Genomic DNA, 22377 nt, shown 5'->3' on the forward strand with positions numbered 1-22377 from the left:
CATCACATATCGAGAGTAAACATGATTTTAGTCATGAGTTGGGAAAAGATTTGACCGGTCAGATTGGAAAACCGGTGGTCGGACCGGACTGGGACGTAGAACCGGATTTTTGATTAATTTTTTCCCTATTTTACCATATTAATTTTATAATATTTATGAATTTATCTGGTTCTTACATCCGGCCCCACCAGTGGAGCGGTAAGGCGACTGGTTCTACGTCCGGTCTGCTTCTGAAAACATTGTGCATAAGTATGGCAAAACTCAATGGGCGGACCTCTAAACACGAGCTCTATATGTGAATAAAAATGATTAAAAAATATAAACAAATTCAAAGTATGTGCCCGAGTATGCCTTCAGATTTTACAAAGTTGGAAAGTCCATCACCGAGTAATTATTCTTTCTTCAAATCCCATGATTTCCTCTCATATTATCATTTTTGTTTATTTTCAATCATTACCGATAGAATTCAATTCATGTGAAGAATAAAATTCATCGAACATCGTCTTCTATCATCATCGGCAAATCTTGCCGTGTTTGTTTGTGGTTTTGGTTTTATATGCATGCTTGATTTTAGTCGTCGCTAAAAATACAAGGATAATCCATCAGCGTGGAGATATATATCAACTTTTGTGAAGAAAAAGTCAACAGTGATTGCGGGAAAATGAATTTTCGATGATTTTGGTCAACGATGCATCTACACCACATTTTGGTTGTTTTCTGTCGGCGACATTAACTAATACGAGCAAAAAATAATCAGCAAATCAACATGTAACCCATACATTGTTCTATTACACGCCAAAGTCCAAAAAAAGGTCTAAATCAAAGAAAACAAAGGAACATGATGAACGGATGGCTAGGTTCTACATCTATGACGTTCTTCCATACTAAAATCTAAGGAGTACTTTAATATCACTCAATAACCATAGAATATAAGCAACACAACGAACAAGTTATATTATAAGAAAGGAAAACTCTACCGACTATATGTATTATACTTTTTGGAACAAAGTATATTAACATGTAAAATGCAAGTTAACTACTATATAAATAACCCGTGACAAATAGACCTATTGTAGATAGTATGATCTACAAAAAGTATATTAACAAATAATATAGTGAATACTTGTATTTCAAGAATACAATATATAAATATGTTTTTGCCTGTATATATATGAACCAATCATCTCAAGTTATTAGAGACCTCATGTACGATTATCAACTTACCCAAATGAGGTGCTATTTATACGAGTGAATAATGTAAAACACAAGCAATGTCATTTTTTATTTTTTTAACGGCAACACAAGCAATGTCATACTTTACTATTTTCACTCTAGTTTAGTTTAATCGATTTTCATATGGAAGATGCGTTCGTCTGGATCGCCCATAGAGCCAACAACACGGCCCCGTCTTGGGATGACTGGATCAATTTCGATGTTTCAATTATGTTGTAACTATTTCTGTTCTGTTTTCGTTTGCCTTTGTTCTTCTCCTAGTTTCTTGCTAACTCTATATCTATATATAGATGGTCTGCCGTTCAAAAAAAAAAAAAACTTTAACCAATCTTTGTCAGTTCATTAATACCTTTCCAATAATCAAATCAAGAAATTTTCATTAATGGAGTATTGGAGTTCAAAAACGGATCTGTTAAAACATGTCAAAATATTTGACCAAAGAAGCAAGGAGTATCCTAAATTAATTATCAAAATCAAAATCAAAATTTGAATTCTCCATCATAGATTGGTGAGTCGCCACACATGAACCTGAACACTCCACGAATTTAGGTTGGCGGAGTTTTATGGATTGTTTTCGTAGATTGACGAGTTTCTAGATTGACGTAACCATTGGGTGTCAGCCCAATGGCCACCAGCCCGCATTCTAACCCGGAGGTGGCGGGTTCGAGTCTTGCTCGTTCCCAATGCCCCTACGGTAGCGGATTTACCCCCAGACTCAGGCTTGCTGGGTGGCGGTCTGCGAGGTGGGATCACCTCGGCGGTTGGGAGGACCGTGGAATATCCCCCCCTCCCCCCAGATTGACGGATCAACACATGAATTTGAACACTCCACAAATCCGAAAATCGTATTAACAACGAAGATACAAATATATATAAACTAGTTATGTTTAAAAATATAAAAGTTGATACTTATTTATCTTTTATTTTTCTAAATTTAACATAAAATACCCAATAAATTGAAGTTATGAAAAAAATAGTTTTTTAAACATTAGAAAAATATACATGTCACACTCGTAATCCAAAAAGGTCAATGAGAGGTAACAATGGGTAGATACATTTATGATCACGATGATTCGATGACCATGGATACTTACATATTTATTAGAGTATGTGTACTCGAGCCTTATGTCGCGCCATAGCCCTCAAAAAAGGCCCCATAGAGCCGGGCACACCGCCCCCAGGGCGCTATGGCTTCGGATTGTGAATACTCACGATAGACATAACCGATGAAAATTGGTTGGGGATTGTGAATGTTGCTGTTCAACGGTAACATATTTTAACCTTTATATAAAACTTTCATCCCCTTATTTTATACCAATCTCTCTACCATCATTCTATTCACTCCATATTTTATATAAAAAAAAAAAAAAACCTCAAGATATTTATACCACTCTCTACTCTCTCTACCATGTATCCCTACAACCAGGATTTCATTCCTCCTCGATCAAGCGGCGACCCGAACCAAATGAACGCTCCTAATCAACCCGTTGCTCCGGTTCTCACCCGACCACCTAACGGGAAAGGTGTTGGAAATGGCTGTAAAACGAAAGGCGATTATCAAAAAAAAGTAAATTACAAGTTTTGTCCTTTATGTTTACACCAAATTGCAGACGTTGTCCTTTAGCGCAAAAATTGACGAGTTCTGTAGTTAATGTTTCAAAATCCTGCACATTATGTCCTTTAGCCCTAATCCAGTTAGATTTTTTGGTTAAGTATGACCATGTGCCTTGCACATGAGGATATTCTTATCATTTCACATTTCAATGGGCTATTTTGTAAAGATCTGTTATTCAGGGACTATTTTATACAATACGAAAAAATAAAAAGAAGAACTGAAGATATAAAAACTCCATTTTTCACCACCCACCCTCTCCCTCATTACCTTCTGCCACCATCTTCTACCACCGCCTTCTACCACCGACCTTACTTGAGTTAAGGCACCTTGAACTAATTGGAAATAACATGACAAATATTGGGCTGCGGATAACTTTCATCACCTTGAAACATTGTACTTGCGTGAATGCTTTTACATTGACCTTAAGGGAGACCTAGGGAAACAATGTTCTAAACAGTTTAAATATTTTAAACTTCCCTTTGATTATGTTGAAGATTATCCTTATATTTATAAATCATATGGTAACTCATCTGATGAAGACATTTACGACTCTGAAGACCACAATGATGGCTATGCTTCCTGCCTTCCTCCGAATCAAATGAAATAACCTTTTATATATAGATAGATTGCAGCCCTTCATGATATTGGAGTCTACATTGATGGAGCTGAAATTCAAAAATGCTTTTGGTTTGGCTTTAACCCAAACCAAGTAACTTAAGTCAGTTTTGGTCATGCAAAATCATGAAGAGTTAAATGTCATTTTAGTCCCTGTGGTTTGAGCCATTTTGCTAGTTTAGTTCAAAGGTTTCATTTTTCACCTGTGGGTCCAAAAAGATTTCACCGTTGACATTTTAGACCACTGGGTTAACTTCATCTATTATTACGAGAATGACAATTCGGTCATTTTATATGTAATTCTGTTAACTAGAAGGGCAATTCGACCATATAAAATGACCGAAATGCCCTTCTCGTTAACAGAAATAATGGGTGAAGTTAACTCAGTGAACTAAAATGGCAACGGTGAAACCTTTTTAGACTCACAGGCAAAAAATGAAACCTTTTGACTAAACTGGCAAAATGACCCAGACTACAGGGACTAAAATCACATTTAACTCAATCATGAATAAACCAACCCAAACTTGTAAAAAAACACTTAAATGTACGTATACATGTGCGCACATACGTATTAGTAATGAACAAAATATATTTGGTGATCCTAATTATGTTACAGTCATTGTTTTATAGTTTTAAATTAATTCCTTGTTAAAGATTAACTTTCAAGGAATTTAACCGTTTGCCCAATCAATCCAATTGAGTACTCTTCAACCCGCTACACAAATGGTCTGATTGAATTCTCTTGAACAGCCTACACAACTTTTGATTCAGTGAAAATCTTAAACTTTATAGTTTCGACTTCGAGTGTTTTTAATCGGTAAAGTATAATAAATTACGGAAGGGTTGATAGTAGTTTTTGAAGATCCAAAAATTAGATCAAATAGGCCGGAGCCTGTAACTGAGCGAATGGGATCTTATGGTGGAGCTAAAACCTTCACCTGCAAAACAGTAAACCGTTAGGCTCCCTGCAGAGATGGGAGGGCCCCTCTGCGACCACCCTCCGACGTGAGGATAAGTATTGGGTAGAGAGAGAAAATAGAGAGAGAAAATAGGGACGAAGGTTCAGAAAAACGTACTTGGCCTTGTACTTGATGGGGTATTTATAATGGTCAACTGGCATGACGTCATTCGTCCGGACGCACTTGAATGGGTGTCCATCCTCGGCGATATGGGAACGGACATCTTCAGGATGTCCGTCCAGGTATGGTTTGGTTCGTCCTCTGGGATCATATCCGGACCCGGATATGTATCATGAGTTTTAAAGTTAAGAAATAACTTGAATCAATGACTATTCACGCAAATCCGATCCAACAAAGAATAAAAACATATAGAAGTAAATCTGGTGTATGTTCATCTAATCATCTTCATACGAATCATACGCTTAAAAAAAAGAGCATGTACAAACGCAAAATTCAATGTCGCTAGTGATCATGGATGGTGCACACATTTGTTAATGTTCAACGAGAGGTGACCACTGGTAGATGCCTGGTTCATTAATTACCTTTCTCTAATTATCAATCCCCTAAGCGCAATCACAATTTGTTGACCATTTCGCAAGAAACAACTAGATAATATTTACATTGTTACAATGAATCTGTTTGGATGGATCTTGGAGTCTGGTGGACCGGTTTTAGCCTTTCCTGAGCCTAGGATGGGGTTGCAACGTGTAGATAGCCCGTTAGAAAAGGTTCGATCGTATCATTTGGCACTAACATCCGTGACCATACTTTGACTGGTTTTTATATTTTGTGGGTTAAGTAATAAAAAGAGCTAAAACTATTCAATTAAGCTAAAAAGAATGTTCAGATGATGGGAGAGAGAAGCTGACGAGGAGGAAGTGTAGAAAAGGGGTGATGGGCCCGGCTGGATCGGGCTCAATGTTCCAAACTAGCAAAAGCCCAGACCTATACGTCAAGTTTGGGATACCCTTCCCTAGTGGTGCACAGATCAGGCTTTTTGAAAAACCGGTTCCGGGTATGGAGCCAGGTTCGGTTACGATCGGGTTCTACAAAATCGGGTTTTGAGAATACCTGGGTCGAGTCCGGGTTTTATACCAAAAATGTATACCCTATATACCCGGGTTCGGGTCGGGTTTTCTAAAACTCGGGTATTATAATACCCTATTTCCAGGTTCGGTAAGGTTTGGGTATGCATCAGGTTGAGAAAAACCCGCATCGGGTATTGAAAAACCCGACCGGGTACACAAAACATCAGTGGGCCTAGCCTCACTTTGCTATCGCCCAAACTCCAAATTGATGCATCAGTAAAGTAAATAAGTTTTTGTTTGCTCAACGGAGATGTTATCTCATCACAGATTGCAAGGCATGTGCAAGCCCGTTTTGTCGCTATTTGTAATTACTAAACCATTCCGGGTATTTATAAAACCCGGTTCCAGGTATTTCAAAAAACCGGTTTAGGGTTATCAAAAAATCGGTTTCGGGTAGAAAACCCGGTTCCGGGTTCGGATTTTATATATACATGAATACCAAATCCCTACCCTATGGGTAGGGTCGGGTTCGGGTATAAAAAACCCAGGTTATATAACACCCGGTTCCGGGTTTTTTTTCGAGTCCGATTCCGGGTTCGGGTTTTTTGTGCACCACTACCCTTCCCCACTCAATCGAAGGTGGATTTTTCTTCTTCACTTTGTTCATTCGGAAGCAACTTATATGCTTATAGCCTAGAGGTATGGTTAAACGAGTTTACTATCTATCATAGTCATTATTATTTAATTAATCATTTATCTTTAGTTTTGTTTGTTAGTCACTATTGTATCTTTAGTTTGTATATTACGATAGTTTTGATGTTTTATTATTATCATTAATTAGTTAGGTTTAATAATAGCTACGCTGGCTTTAGAGTTTGGCTTGGACGTTCCCCCGGAAAACCATACCGCCGGCTACCATTTAACAGTCATTGTGCCACCACAAGAGCAGAATTCTCTGATATAACACACAGTAAGACGAAAACCCGGGTGGGCTCAAGATAGAGCCTCACACCTCTGCATGGAGGCTAGGGCCTATCTATTATTGCTTAATCCACTGGTGTAACACACGGTGAGACAAAAATCCGGATGAGCACAAGATAGAGTCTAACACCTCTGCAAGGAGACTAGGCCCTATCTATCATTGCCTAATCCATAAAAATGATATAAGTGAGGATTATACTTGAATTTCCATTAGGGAATCTTAAGTCTTTCTACCACTAAGCCTCAAATGGATCATGTATGCCTTTAATTTTATGTATGTTTTTAAGTTTTTTTTTTAATTTTAATATATTCTATTTGGGTCGATATTACTTTTTGCAATCTGAACCGGGTTGACTTTGGTTTAACCAAGGGTGGGTTACAATGGGTCATGGGTATGGTTTGGATTGTACATATGGTTTGGATTCTTCCATTAATGGGTCTGACAAGAAAATGAGAGAAAAGCAGAGCCCTGGCATTGGGTCCACATCCCACATGCACATTTGCAGGGTGAATTTTGGATTCTATCTATGTGAATTTAAATTTGTTCTAGTAGTACGTTATATTGAATCATGTGGTGGTGGGTTTGAATTTGAGACATACATAATAATTTAAATGTAACGTTTATTTAATATAACGAATGTTTTTATAAACACTTATTAGGTCACGTGACCCTTCATTACTTTTTGACTGACTGAATGAGAAGGCGGCCGTAGTGGGACTTGCATTCAAATTGGTAGGAGTGAATTTAGGTGTGATCACGGGATATCTGTTGTTGCTACTAATATCACCATTCCTCTTCTTTATAGCGCGTTAATTGTTTCGCGTTTTATCTTATCTTATCTGGTAGGTTTCGGTTCGGTTCGATTTGATTTGATTTGATTCTTGTCAGATTGAGAGTTTGAAACTAGACTATTCTACAAGTTTTAAATAGGCAAATTGGAAAATAATAATATCACCTTTCTGAAATTGGCCGATAATAATCCCAAGTCAGTTATTAGCCAATAATAATCCGACCTCGTCCAATTTTTTTGTAAAATAGTCCGCCGTTAAAATAGCTTAACGGAGTTAAGTTTTTTTCCGAATTACAAACCGATGTTTTAGGGCTTTTGATCAGAACGAGGATACGAGTCGATTGATGTAAAACTTACCTCAAAATACTGCCCCCAACCCACGAAAATGGTGTTTCAATTCGGGTGTTTAACTTCCAATTAACAAAATTCAAGCCATTTCGAACACAATTTCGAGGTAAATTTTACATCAATCGACTCGTATCCTTGTTCTGATCAAAAGCCCTAAAACATCGGTTTGTAATTCGGAAAAAAACTTAACTCCGTTAAACTTATTTTAACGGCGGTCTATTTTACAAAAAAATTGGACGAGGTCAGATTATTATTGGCCAATAACTGATTTGGGATTATTATCAGCCAATTTCAGAAAGATGAGATTATTATTTTTCAATTTGCCTTTTAAATATTGTATTATGTTAGAGTTGATTTTTTTTCTAATGTATAGTGAAAATAAAAAGAAAATCGTTGGAGAACTCTAGGTATTACATGCTAGTGATGTTTTCTTACTATATAATAAGTTTAGAAAACAGTTATTCTTACATGCTACTGATTTTTTCTTATTATATAATAAGTTTAGGAAACAGTTATTCTTGGAGAAAAGTAAAAACTGGACTTATTGGAAAGTGGACCCTAATGATCCATAGGATTCGAAGTGAGATAGTTTTCTCAACCATTATGATTTTTGTCATAGATAGAGATGTATTTGGTGCCTTTCAAAAAAAAATTGGTTACTTATGTAAATTAGCTGAACAAACACGAGCTGAGGTTCTATGTTTGTTCGTTAAAAAAATAACGTCTTCACGTTTGTTTATAATCTAATTGAATGTATTCGAACATAAACGAAGAAAGTAGGCCTTGTTCGTTTGGGTTGATGCATGATGGGTCAACGTAAATGACCAAACATAAACAAACGAAAGGTTACACATGTGTAAATCTACAAACAAAGCGTGTTTATGTTCGTTTATTTAGTTAAAAAAAAAACAAAATATGCATTTACGTTTGTTCTTTTATTAACACAAACCATTAGTTTTTTTTAATAAACAAACCATAATGTCTAATTCATTTAACATACCTAAATCTGGTAAATTAATTCATTGGCCTATAAGGTGGAACCCAATATAACCAGAGGTCCAGAGGGTGGGGTAGTGGTAAAACTGTAGTTTGCACAAAATATGAGGGCAAACCCAATATAACTATAACTAGAATTAAAAAAAAAAAAAAAAAAAAAAAAAAAGCAGCAAAACTTTACATACATACAGACACTGAGACACACAGACATTGTTCGTTATTAGCAGATAGCAACTCTACCTTCAATGGTAATCTGAACCCTTTGTTTAAAAAAAAAAAAAAAATCTCCACCTCAAAACAACTTCAATCCTCCAACCACCAGCTAATGCTACCGGAAACCGGTACCATTTGGATGGACGGTGAAGTTAACCAAGACGAAACCTCATCCTGGTCACCCACTCACCACCACCATCATCACAACCAACAAATCATCGGTCTCGAATCCAATGCAACTTCATGCAACAACAATGAAGATGACCACCACCACCCTATTACCAACACCAACAACACTTCATATGCTTCTCTCACCACCTTGAAATCCATGCTGGAAACTGAGTGGTACCACCACCACCACCACCAGCACAACACCGTACCAGACGGTAATAATAACTCTTTGTTTTTACCGATGGATTCTTCTTCATCATGTTCTCCATCGCAATCTCATCCTTCATTCACCCAAGCATATCCTCCATTCTTTCCTAACAAGTTCAGTCATAATATGAACCCGTACGATATGCCGTACGGGTTCGAGTTCGGTGGCGAACCGGCTTTCGTACCTAACCATACCAATTTGATGAATTTTGGTTTATCTTCCCATATACAGTTACCAGAGCTTTCGTCTAGCTCGGACTTTCCGGGGAACAACAATAGTAATGATACTAGTGACATTGTTGTACCCGGGCCTGGTGCTGGACCCGGGCCCGGGTACAACTTAGGATTTGACGGATTTCACGGGTCTGTACCCGTGAGTCCGTTGTTTCCTGGTCGGGCTAAGGTTCTACGGCCGCTTGAGGTTTCGCCGCCCGTGGGAGCGCAGCCTACGCTGTTCCAGAAGCGGGCGGCGTTACGTCAAAGCTCGGATAAATTGGGGGAGCTTGGGAATGTGAAAAGTTGTGGTCCGGTGGAAATGGAGAAGAAGAGGAAGAGAAGTGTGATGGATGAAGATGAGATTGATGAGACGGCTACCATTGATGTTTCGGGTTTTAATTATGATTCGGATGATGTTGAACTGAATGGCGAGCATGCGAATGGGAACGGAGGAAGCGTTTCGGGTGCCGCTGGAGCTGAAGTTCAGAAAGGTACAAAAGAATTCAAAAGAACTGAAAAACTTGATTTGCGGATAATAGTCTTATGGCATATTAGTTAACTATAATTTAGTTACGAAAGGGCTCGTTGCCTAGCAGTATTAAGTTACGTTGAACTGACAAACTGTATTGATGAATGATATTTTTTTTTTTTTGTAGAATTATAGTCAATTAGGATTTTGAAATAAGTGATTAATGAAATAAGAATAACTATAATAGATAGTAAACTCGAATGACAGGTAAGAAGAAAGGGTTACCTGCGAAAAATTTAATGGCGGAAAGACGAAGGAGGAAGAAGCTCAACGACAGACTTTACATGCTTAGATCTGTTGTCCCCAAAATCAGCAAGGTACAAACGGTCTTAGTTTCAAGTATTTTGTTAATTTTTTGGTTGTTAGTGATAATCGATAGCATCTCGACAAAACGGCTAGGAGTTTATTATTAAGAAAAGCCTAAAAATTACTAAGAAAGGGACAGGAAAGCAATGTAAGTTGTTAATTTTTTGGTTATTAATGATGATTGATAGCGTACGGATATAACGGCTAGGGGTTTATTATTAAGAAAATTCCAAAAATTACAAAGGGATAGGAAAGCAATGGTTGATATAGTTAAAACAACAAATAAAAGCACAATACAAAAATGACTAGTATAAGTTATTATGCTAGCAATAATGATAACATTCAAATTGTGTTACAGATGGATAGAGCTTCAATTCTAGGTGACGCGATTGATTATTTAAAGGAACTACTACAAAAAATCAATGATCTACATAACGAACTAGAGGCGACACCACAAGGGTCATTGATGCAAGCTTCATCAAGCATCCATCCATTAACACCCACCCCACCCGCGCTTCTTCAACATGTTAAGGAAGAATTATGTCCACCCATCAACACCGCGACCGCTCCAGGCCAAAAAAACCATCTTGCAAAGGTAATATTTTTCAATTTTGATATTATGAATCATTATCTATTTGGGCTTATTGTAGAGATAATGAACATGACATGATGTGTTTGATTTGTACAGGTGGAGGTACATGCAAGAGAAGGGAGGGGTGTGAACATCCACATGTTGTGTGGGCGCAGACCGGGTCTGTTGCTGTCAACATTGAGGGCCCTGGAGAATCTTGGGCTGGATATTCAACAAGCTGTCATCAGCTGTTTCAATGGGTTTGCTTTGGATGTATTTCGAGCTCAGGTATTGTTAATAAGCCTGGCAAAACGGGTGGGTCGGATCAGGTTGGATAACAAGTCAAAACGGGTTTTGAGCAAAGTGAGTCCGGGTCAAACCCATTGTAAAATTTGAAGTTGTCCTAAGCTGTTCAAGGGGCTTCCTTTGGATAAATTTCTTTCAAGCACGTGTATTATTACTAAGCGTAGCGGGTCTGGTCGGGTTGGCTAATGGGTCAAACCTTTCAATGGGCTTACTTTGGATGTATATCAATTTTCATGCCCGTGTATTATTATACTAAGCTAGTAAGCGTGACAAAAGGTACGGGTCGGGTTGGTTAAGATGCGGGTCAAAATGGGAATTGAGCGGAATGAGTTTGGGTCCAACTCACTTTGTAATTTGAGTTGACCCGTTTGAACAACCCATATGCTATTTTTACCCAAATCAACCAATTATTAGAGCATGATTGCCACCCATAATTATTATAGATTGCAAAATGTACAAATTAGGCTGCGTAGTAGGCTCCGATCAAAACCCATAATAGATAAACGTAACCCAAATAGATCAGTAAACGTGTCGAAATAATGATTAAATTTGATAGTTGAGGGATTAAAAGATGGTGATGATGTTTGGCAGCAATGTAGGGAAGGGCAGGAGATGTTGCCAGAGCAGATAAAAGCAGTGCTTCTAGAGACAGCTGGATATCATGGTGCCATTTAGCAGCTTTTTTTATGTGGTTACATCCACATGTTGATCTTGTTACTTCTAACCATTTAATAAAATCCACTTTTCAGTCATTTTAATTTAATTATGTTTTCTTTTGTCATTAAGCAAGTGTAGATCTCCTTTGATTGGTTTAGAATAGAGTTGTAAAATGGGCGGGTTGGATAACGGATTAAAACATTACCAAGTGGGTGTGTGGATGAGGGGGTGGTAATTCGATATGCGATAATAGCAACTTTGATCTAAATGCATGAACACCGATCAAATAGTATCTAAACAGCCTTTTCGCTCTAATAAACCCTAGTCGACATAATGCAAGAGCTCCCATATTTGTAACTTCTGCTTCCAAGTTGTAACTTACAGTCCTGGTTTTAAAAAGCATAAGGCGGCCCGAGGCGATTAGGCGCCGAGAGTTGAAGCATGAGGCGCTATTTATAAATTAACCCTAGATGATATATACTACATTGTTAATCCTTAAACACCCAACATTTAGATAATTAAAAAGAAGACAGAGTTAATCCTTATACTTTTTATTGAGATTATTGTATTGAGATTATTAAAATCTAAAAAGAAAACATAATACCTTTTCACAGCCTGAATCCATCATCACTTTAATGGATCTTGTAACAAGTTCTTTAGATGCAATACAATTTTAGATGTTAATAACACAATTTATTGTATCACATCTAGACAAACTGATACAAAATGAATGCGCTTGTAAACAAACTGAACAAACACCAACGGGGCATGTTCATGTTAGGTAAACTTTAACCAAACAAACGATCAAACAAGAACAATTAAAGTACGGAAATTTCTTGTTTGTGTTCGTTTAGCACTTTAACTGCAAAACAAGCAATTTTGTGTCACATGGGCCCATATGAGAGGGTTAAGCCGGTTATACGACCACACACTATCATACACCAAAATACACGATCTTTGAATCTAGTTCACATCCAGTTTGTTAACCCGCTACACCAAAAGTACACTCATGAAATCGACTTGTAAAGATTCACACAAAAATTGTATAAACATGATCATTCTGTTAGCAAACCACATGATCATATAATAAATACTTATTAGGAAAAATTACAAGTTTTGACCTTTATCTTTATACCACTTTTCTGGCGGTGTCCTTTTTAACGAATGTTGACAGGCGGTGTCCTTTACTAGGTATTTTGTTGCAAATTTAGTCCTTTACACCCAACCCAGTTAAAAAACCCTGTTAATTATTGACAGACGGCGTCCTTTACTAGGTATTTTGTTGCAAGTTTAGTCCTTTACCTAGGTATTTTGTTGCAAGTTTAATCCTTTACACCCAACAATTAACAGGGTTTTTTAACTGGGTTGGGTGTAAAGGACTAAACTTGCAACAAAATACCTACTAAAGGACACCGCCTGTCAACATTCGTTAAAAAGGATAACGCCTGAAAAGTGATATAAAGATAAAGAACAAAAATTTGTAATTTTTCCTATTTATTATAGAGTAAACTGCCAAAATTGGTCCATGAGGTTTGGTCACTTTTGTCACTTTAGTCCAAAACTCAAACCTTTTGAATTTGGGTCCATATGGTTTCAATTCTGTTGCCATTTTCATCCAAAATCGAAATTTGGTCAGATTTTTCAGTTAACATCCAGCTTTTTTTATCTTTTTTCTCCCTTTTAATGAAGGGCAAAATCGCATTTCAGTGCCCAATTTATTATGTGTTGGTTTTGAGACTCGATGTTATTTTTCTGATGGTGTAGGCGTTAGCAAATGGTACCGAGTATCGGTACCGAATTTCCTGAATCAACATATTTTTGGTACTGATTTGGTACCGATTTTTACGTTTTCGGTACCGGTATTTACTAGATTTTACTTTTAAATACTGGTACCGTACCAGTATTGAACTGTAATGTACCGGGTATTTTCGATCCGTACCCGTTTTTGAGGATTTTGGGTACCGAGCTCATCCCTAGTTGGATGCGAATAATGGTGGTGTATCCGTACTACCGGTTATTGTAGTTTCATAATTCGCCCCTCTTCTTTCTTTTTCTTACTTTTTTACTATGTTTTTAATTGGGTTAATTACGCCAATGGTCGTTGTGGTTGTTTTACCAAAAGTAACACCTTTGAGTAATAAGGGTTTTGAGTAACATGTTTAGGTTTTTATGGTTTCGATTTTGTAATGCCTTTGGGTATTAAGAATAATTGTAGTTATTTTTTTTAAATTTAGGTAAATAACCAAAATGTCCTTTAATAACAAGAGTTTTAATACTTATAAAATGGAAACTATAGAACCTAAACCCATTACTCAAAAACATTAGTACTCAAAGTAGTTATTTTTAGTAAACCACAAGGATATAAATGGTGCTTATGTCTTGATTGGATTGGATATTAAGTCCTTTGCTCAAATTGGTTAATGGCCAACCAAAAGATAACCAACAACCATTGATTAAGGATCAAGTGCTGCTCATTGATCCACTGCTGATGAAGAGAAAAATAGTGGTTAGAGAGAGAAGGGCTCTATTAGATCTTAGTTTTCAATATTCTTTTAGTAGATTACTCAAATGGTCCCTAGGCTATGTTTACAAACACAATGGGCTCTAAAGTTATGGACCAAAACAAGGGACCACCACTAGTGAAAGCAAACACTGTCATTATGGACCAAATTGATTTAGAGGCCGAATCTATAATTTGCCCCAAACCGACTATTCGTAGCTTCACAGTACTTACAGGAGGGGCACAAAACACTTTCCAGAGTAAAACATGTAAACATACCTTTACTACTACACCGATATGTTAGATCTTGGTTTAAAAAAAAAAGATGCATAAGGCTCGCTTGTTGACTGAGGCAATGGTGAGGAGGTGCATGACCGAAGGTGCTACTTAAGGAATCGACTAAAGAGATAGATGAAGATGAGAGAGTAGTGTGGGAGACAAAGGTAGAGGTTGTGGAAGAAGAAGACTGTTTTTTGAACAAAACTTGAGACGTTTAGATTACGCCTAACTGAGGTTGTGGAAGAACCAAACGTCTCACATACTTGAAGCTCTTGCTTTGCGCCATACAACCGCATTATATACTGTTGTGGCTTTCAACTAACAATCCAGGTTTGACACGTTTAATACCAAGCATCTAAGCCAACTTTAAGTACCCTTTTAAACTTGAACTATTCAACCGGTTTTGTTAGTGTTTGTGAATTTTTCGAACGGTCTTTTTTTTTAACAGCGTTTGGTTAACATAATGTTTGTGAAAGTATTAAAATCGCTAAACTTGGATTAAAATTTATATCATATACGCAATAAACCGATAACCCAATGCCATTAAATGAGATTATAACAAAAAATCTCAATAAGAATATTTGACTCCATGACATCATATTTTAAATGTAGTTACCAGCCCCATAATTTTACTTGGGCCTGGCAGAGCTATGAATGTATATCACTTAAAAGTCTTAAATTCTTCACCAAAAATACTATCAACACTCGGCTCATCCAAACCGAGTCAACCCTAAAACAAGCGCTTCCGACAATCAGGCGCACCACAATAGCAAGCAAGTTCCTTGATCTTTCCATCTGGACCATGCACGCTGTTTAGCTCATACCCGTAGTCATAGGTTAGTTCCTGCAAAAAAAAGAGGATATTAAACAATAACATAAACTATCTATATACGTGTATAATTATCAAGCCGAACCTTGAGTGGCAATATATTGTCAGCAGCAAAAAGAATAACACAGGCTTGGGTGATATCATGGTGAGCACTTAATACACATTGCACAAACAAATTGGGCTGACAGCTATGGTTAATGTAACGGGCCACGTTTCCAGATGTTCCTGCATCGATGCAAAATTCTGGACCGCTATCCTTGTCATCGCTTTGAACTGGTAATGATGGCATGGCTACATCCCCAACTCGCCTCTATCAGGTTTACATGGAACACATAAGTTAAATACAGTACATAATAATAAATCCTGTGTTCCCAAAATACCCTTATACGGTTATACCTCTCTTCCGCCAAGTCCCTTCATTGTTTGAATGCAGTCAATGTCAAATATGTAGTTGTTTTCAGGGTTGGAGTCAACATCATCGGTCTTTTTGAGAACTCCTATGTACTCACAAACAGGTGCACCCGAGGGTATAAAGTCCCAAGATCTAACTGCCCAGCCCTTTTTTGGAGTCTTGAAAACCTGATAGTTGTGTGAAAAGTTGATATAAGAAAACAATTTTATAAACTAAATCACTAGACGGTAGACAGATCTTGAAAAGGTAAAAAAATCTGAACCTCAAGTCGGTATCTTAACCCCCGTTGAGATGTTCGGTTTACACAACTGGACCCGCAACCACAGTTTGGTCCACATTCAAACACAACAGCCTTGGGTTCGATTAGCCTGGATGGTAAAGATTACAAAATGAACAAAACTATATGTAGCTTGCATTATTTTCAAATGACATTAAACAAACTATATTACCTGCCACCATCGCGATGTACGTAAGGAAAATCAGAGCCATTAAGCCTAGCGCAAGCACAACTTCTCGGGTCGGTGCAACTACCTTTGCAATTGCATCCAGAGGCACTAGAAGGGAGTACGACATTTTTTGAGACTTGAAGAGACTTTATATAAGTGCAACCTGGCATAAATGTTGAAATAAAAAATTAGAGAAATGTAAAATACCTTAGGGGAAGGTTAACGTACAATAGCCCTTTAACCTGCGACGGTACGCGACTTCATTTTTAAAATATGCATGTTATAATACATAATTACAGACGTTATAATACATAATTACGCATGGGTTAGGTTAAACCCTAATCATGCACATTATTTGCATGATTACTCATGGTTTGGGTTATTACGCACGTTATTTGCATAATTACACACGTTATATTGGTGGCCGTGTACCGTCGCACGTTAAGAGCCTTTTGTATTTAAAACTTTCAGTTTCACAAATACCTTAAGAGTTGGTATGACCGAATTAGTTTATAAAAGGTTGACATTTTTGTTTTATTAATTAATTAATTAACTTTATGTTTCTGTTTGAAATTACAGAAGGTAGCAAAATCAAGTAATCAATTTGGAGCACATAGAAATGTATTATGTATGTATAAAATATAAAGTACGCCTAAAACCAACGCACTTGCTAAATAGGAAGTCAGTAAAGAAACAGATTTAAACAAAATTTAACAAAAAAACAATTAAGTGCAGGATAACTTGCCAGTAGGGGGAACGGGTGGATCATCGACCAAATTGGTTGCTGGAATGGGAATATTCTCAAGGCCTCCACTGATGTCCTCACATACCAACCTTGCATTTAAAAAAAAAAAACAAATCAGCCACTTTAAAACACTTGTAGTCAAGAGTAAGCTTATTTTTCTTTATACCCGCGTAATTCAGAAACTTTGTCTGGGATACGCCCTCGAGCAAAGTAAACCTGAAAATCCCGTATAAAAAAGTTCAAACATAGAGAAATGATAATTGATAACAATCAATATATAACCTTATAGCACATGGTCCCACAAATTCGTATGAGAAAGAGTTATAACCTGTTCAGTCACCAGTGAAGGCTGCCCTTCCATACGCTTGAGACGAAACTTGTAAACAGTGTAACCAGAAACCCCTTTCTCTGCCCAATACTTGTCAACCTGAAAAGATAAACATAACCCTAAAGTATTGCAACTTTGCAAGAAAATAATAAAACAGAAAACTAAAAAAAAAAAAACTCCATATCAAACACGTGCAGTAAATGCTGCATATATGTAGTATGACATACGTATGGAGTTTTTTTAATTTTCTCACGAAAATATGGTTTCCTCGTGATCTTGCCCGTGGCATGATAATAGTGTTAACGATTAAATCTACCTTATACAATCCATCATATGTGTAAACTTTGCCAACATAACTGGTTGTAGATTGATGTCCTCGAATAACTCTAACTGGCACATTTTGATCCAAAGAATTCTACAAAAGAACATAAACGTGTCAAAAATAATAAATCGAAATGATGTTTTTGTGTGACCGCATAGATAGATACATAAACAAAACAGATTCCATAATTGAATTAGTAATGCTCAAGTGTTATTAACACAAAAACAAGATTACTTACCTTCAATCCTAGATTACCACGTTTCATTTCTTGATCACCGATTTGGCGTTTATTACCAAGTAAATTATTGCCACCTTGACCAGTGTACACAACATCTTCAGAGTTATCAAGGTCATCCTCGTATTGACCAGACATCACTATGGCCACAGTTAGCGGTAGCTTGTAATTAGGGTACTCCTGTAAAAACATATTATGTAAAGAACAATTTAGGTAAAAGCACACCAGAGATGTAAAGTCAGTTATTCTAGTTGAATACATTACCTGTTGAAAACCTGCCCCGATGTAATCAATTCCACTGAGCCAGTGGTTATGAAAACCTACAGTAACCATCTCACATCGTGAAAAGAACTGGTGCCCAACATCAACCCCTGCAATCATTAAGCCCCTAATACGGTCAACTTATGTATATATATACACACATACGTATGTGCGTATAAACAGAATATATTCATATGTGCGTGTTGATACCAACCTGGAATAGACCCTATCCTTGATGGGGGAGTATATACGTTGTTCGAAGTCAACATCTGTAGATTTATGTTGACAAAAAAAATATGATCACAGGCTTGCATTCAACTTTTCAACCTCTTTGCATAATAACAAAATAAAGTATCGCATACACCCAAAACTCTTTTCTAGTATTAATGCCATTGATGCATTTCTTTTCTTCCTTAAAACATGTTAAAAGTAAAAGCGTATTGTGTCAAACTTGGTTTAAAAAGCGTGAAACACTCCGAAGCATCTACGTCCCAAAAACCAAGACGTGAGGCGCATGTATCACGTACGCAAGGTGTAACACACCTCACGAGTCACGCCTAAAACATATCTTTTAAAACCAAGATGTTGAAACAAACATGAAGCTCAATAATAAACTATTTTGAAACATCCATAACTTTACTTTGCTAAATATGATTTTTTTAAAGTGACTTACACTTGATAAAGCTTTAAGATCAGGTCTTTTGTGCTGTCTTCGTCCTCCAACTTCATCCTGTGTCTGCACAAATATGTACATCATATTGTAATGTTTGTAATAACAATCATGCATGCATGCACACAGATAAGATAATAGTGTGCAAAATGCATAATCTAAAGATCTTGCAATATAAGATCTCACATTATAAAGTAGGAACTAAGTGACTACAAATGCACATGAAGAAACAAAAAGATAGTAACAGTCGATCCTTGATCATAGACCACAACTCATATTGACATATGGTCTATTAGACTACCTATTACTGATGATCATAGTAAACTATATTGAATAACCCGTCGGGTGGGTTTATATCGCTCGTTGACATCAAATACAAAGCTGGCCTGGTAATCTTTGCTGTATAGCATAACCATTTCAAATTATAAAATATTGCTAGACAAATAAATAAAAGGAACAGGTTAAATGTGAAAGAGTTAGGTTGCACTGTTGCAGCCCTAAAAAACAGTATGCCAAATCTTGTGATGTATAAAGTATGGTAGTTTTTAAGATGCTTATAGTCTAATATTAAACAAAATATGAGGGATTCCTTAAATATCGTTTGAAAAATGACATTTAAGAAACAAGATAGATGTATTAAATCATGGGCCTAAACCAAACAGATTACATTTAAAACAAACTATAAAAATCCTGTTAAAGGTAAAGCAAAGTAGATGCTAACCTTAGACTTTGGTTTTTTCTTATCATCCTCGTCTTTTTTGCGCTTTTTTTCCTCCGCCTGGTCTTTTTTGCGCTTCTTTTCCTCCTCCTGTGAACAAGTAGCATAAAAGTAGTGTCGGTTACGACTTGTTAAATCATACGTATAGAATCATGCATGCTTCCGTATCACTATGTTATTTAACACATGTCACAAAATTCAACCCCTTGTGTTCAAATATTAACGTAGAGTAGATCCCACGATACTTGCAGTAGCAAGTTGATAGTCAAATTGACAATAAGTTGTTTCAAACTTTCAGCCATATGCTTAAACGCCTTAAAAATCCAACATGGTAAGAAACTAAAACACAAAGATACCTTTACTTCATTTGCAGACAGAATTTAGCTAAATTTAATCATTAATGATTATTAATATCCGTTTTAGTATCGAATCTCTATCGTCAATAACAACAGTCGTAAATCTCTAAATGTCTTGAGAAACAAAATAGATGAACTAAATCATGAAACTGAACCAACCAGACAACATTTAAATAACCTAAAAAGCTCCAGTTTAAGGTAAAGCAAACTAGATCCTAACCTTAGATTTTGGTTTTTTCTTATCATCCTCATCTTTTTTGCACCTCTTTTCCTCCTCCTGTGAACAAATAGCAAAAAACAAGTGTCAGCTACAACTTGTTAAACCATATGTATAATAAAGAAACAAAAATAAAGAAACAAATCAACAAATGTCAAACAAAAGATCCCCAAAATCATGCATAAACAACTTCTTTTAAACCCAACATTCTACAATACATGTCCTAAAAGCACCCCCTAAACTTCATTTACACACAGAATTTACCTAAATTCAATCATTAATACTCAACATCTCCAATTTTTTTTTTTTTTTGAACGGCAACATCTCCATTTTAAAAATTTAATCACTACCATTTAGCCTCAGATACAATACTCACATAATATTAAACAAAAAAACCCCAAAATCATGCACAAATAACTTCTTAAAAACCCAACATTCTGCAACACATGTCCTAAAACCCAACCCCTAAACTTCATTTCCAGAAAGAATTTAACTAAATTCAATCATTAACACTCATTTCCAGAAAGAATTTAATATTCTAATCTCTATATCAGCCTCATATAAAATAACCACAAAACTATAAACATAATATATACCTGCACATAATACAAAAAGTGCTTGTAAAAAGCTCTGACTGTATCCGTCACCGTAGAATACGCACTCTTCTCCCCAACCGGTTTCTTCGACGGCGAAAGAACCACAATCTCCTTCTTCTCACCATCCTTCACCTCCTCCACATTCTCAACACCTGCAATCAACTTCTTTTCAACCACTTCCGGCAACACACTCGCCACCACACTTTTCTGCTTGTTATACTTCACTCGCTGCTTCTTCACCGGCTTCTCCGCCTTCGTAATCGCCTCTTCTTCCCGTTGTCGCCTCTTAATCGCATCTTGTGTGCTCTTAATCTTCTGAATTCGCGCACTGGCCCTCGTAGCTGAGCCTCGAGCCTTCGCAGCTGAACAATCGTCGGTTTCGTTCACCTTAATCGCCTCAACAACAACCATCGCGAATCTACAGATCGAAAACACGAATTCACAGCAAATTAACGAGAAATTGAGAACGAATTACTGGAGAGACGATGAAAAATGTTGGATCGATCGAGTTAAACTGCAAATTAGATGAATCGATGAAGAAGAATTTGAAGAATAATGATCGTATGAAGATGAAATTGGGGGAAACTGGGTGTTGGTGAGAGAGAAATTAGGGTTTCGAGAAATAGAGCGGCAAAAGGTATATGAAAAATTGTGAAATGCCGCTTCGTGCTCTCTACTGTCGGATTCTGTATGTATATGTATTTGATTTTATATGTTGTTTCGAAATGAAATGGGTGTATATATAATTTTTTACAGTGTTTTTGTCATTTAGTTACTTTCTATATTTTGCTATATGTTAACACGGTAATTAATTTATTATATTATATGACAGGTAATTTGAAATTTGAATTTGTGAGGGAGTTTGTTGTAATTTTTTAAAATATTTATTGAATTTCGGGATTGAACATCATAAAACGTTATTGTAGATATAATTTAATATTTTGATAATGTTAGGAAATAAGTAACATGTAGTACGAAACCTTTGTGGTTGATATATCTAACGTGTTCAATGTATTTACTGTGGATTGGGCAGGTTGTCGCCTTTTATGTTTTGGTCTCGTGCCTACAAATAAAAGTTATCGCAAACCTTTTTCACCATCGCTTTTACTCAAAACGCTTTCAAATACCTATCACATAGATATTTCTCTTATTTCTTTCAAATTATCGTATCATTTATAAGATTGAAGATCAAGAAAACAAGAGAAAAAAAACTATTAGAAGAAAAGTGTGTGCTACAAATATTTATCATTTATCACTCTTATATTATATATGTGAGATTCTTCGCTAAAAGTGTTTATAGTGAATACTATGTAACTTGTGAGTAATAATACTATCTTGATATAGTATTAGTTTGTGAGTGATAACATTGATATAGTGTTAAGTTGAGAGAGATCGCATTATCTCGATGTAGTTTTAATGTTATAGTGTTAGTTTGTGAGTGATAACATTATCTCAATATTGTGTTAAGTTGAGAGAGATCATGGGATCAAATACAAACCTTAATATTGGTAAGAACTATAAAAACCAACCACTATTAGACATGTGTCCTTCATTAAAAAAATTAGACAAGGGTATTTTAGACTTTACCCACAAGACTTTTTGTATTTAATTAATTCTAAATTTTAATTATCCCCTATACTCATGCAATATTTCAAATCAAAATTTGAAATTTTTCAGAGATCTTCATCTTCGCAGGCAACAATAATCAGCACACTTTCAAC

General features: G+C 36.4%; 2 protein-coding genes across 3 annotated transcripts; one reads left to right on the forward strand and one right to left on the reverse strand.

The window, feature by feature from the left end:
• The first annotated feature begins 8770 nt into the window (after positions 1-8770).
• On the forward strand, positions 8771-11866 carry LOC110911301 (transcription factor ICE1). The gene is made up of 5 exons (XM_022155905.2): positions 8771-9864; positions 10110-10219; positions 10567-10803; positions 10897-11067; positions 11677-11866. The coding sequence occupies exons 1-5, from the start codon at positions 8892-8894 to the stop codon at positions 11758-11760; spliced, it is 1575 nt and encodes a 524-aa protein (XP_022011597.1). The 5' UTR covers positions 8771-8891; the 3' UTR covers positions 11761-11866.
• A 3170-nt stretch (positions 11867-15036) lies between these two features.
• LOC110911300 (histone-lysine N-methyltransferase, H3 lysine-9 specific SUVH4) lies at positions 15037-21357 on the reverse strand. 2 transcript variants are annotated; one of them, XM_022155903.2, is made up of 16 exons: positions 20657-21357; positions 20064-20120; positions 19491-19577; positions 18773-18835; positions 18314-18368; positions 18103-18209; positions 17842-18018; positions 17598-17696; positions 17282-17380; positions 17120-17169; positions 16954-17042; positions 16212-16371; positions 16025-16130; positions 15747-15929; positions 15436-15660; positions 15037-15365 (listed from the first exon to the last, which is right to left on the reverse strand). In XM_022155903.2, exons 1-16 carry the CDS (start codon positions 21065-21067, stop codon positions 15252-15254), a joined length of 2082 nt encoding a protein of 693 aa, XP_022011595.1. In that variant the 5' UTR covers positions 21068-21357; the 3' UTR covers positions 15037-15251. The 2 variants fall into 2 exon arrangements, with proteins under 2 accessions (XP_022011595.1, XP_022011596.1); XM_022155904.2 differs by lacking the exon at positions 19491-19577.
• Between the last annotated feature and the right edge of the window lie 1020 nt (positions 21358-22377).

Source organism: Helianthus annuus, chromosome 15, assembly GCF_002127325.2.
Source record: "Helianthus annuus cultivar XRQ/B chromosome 15, HanXRQr2.0-SUNRISE, whole genome shotgun sequence".
Lineage (NCBI taxonomy): Eukaryota > Viridiplantae > Streptophyta > Magnoliopsida > Asterales > Asteraceae > Helianthus > Helianthus annuus.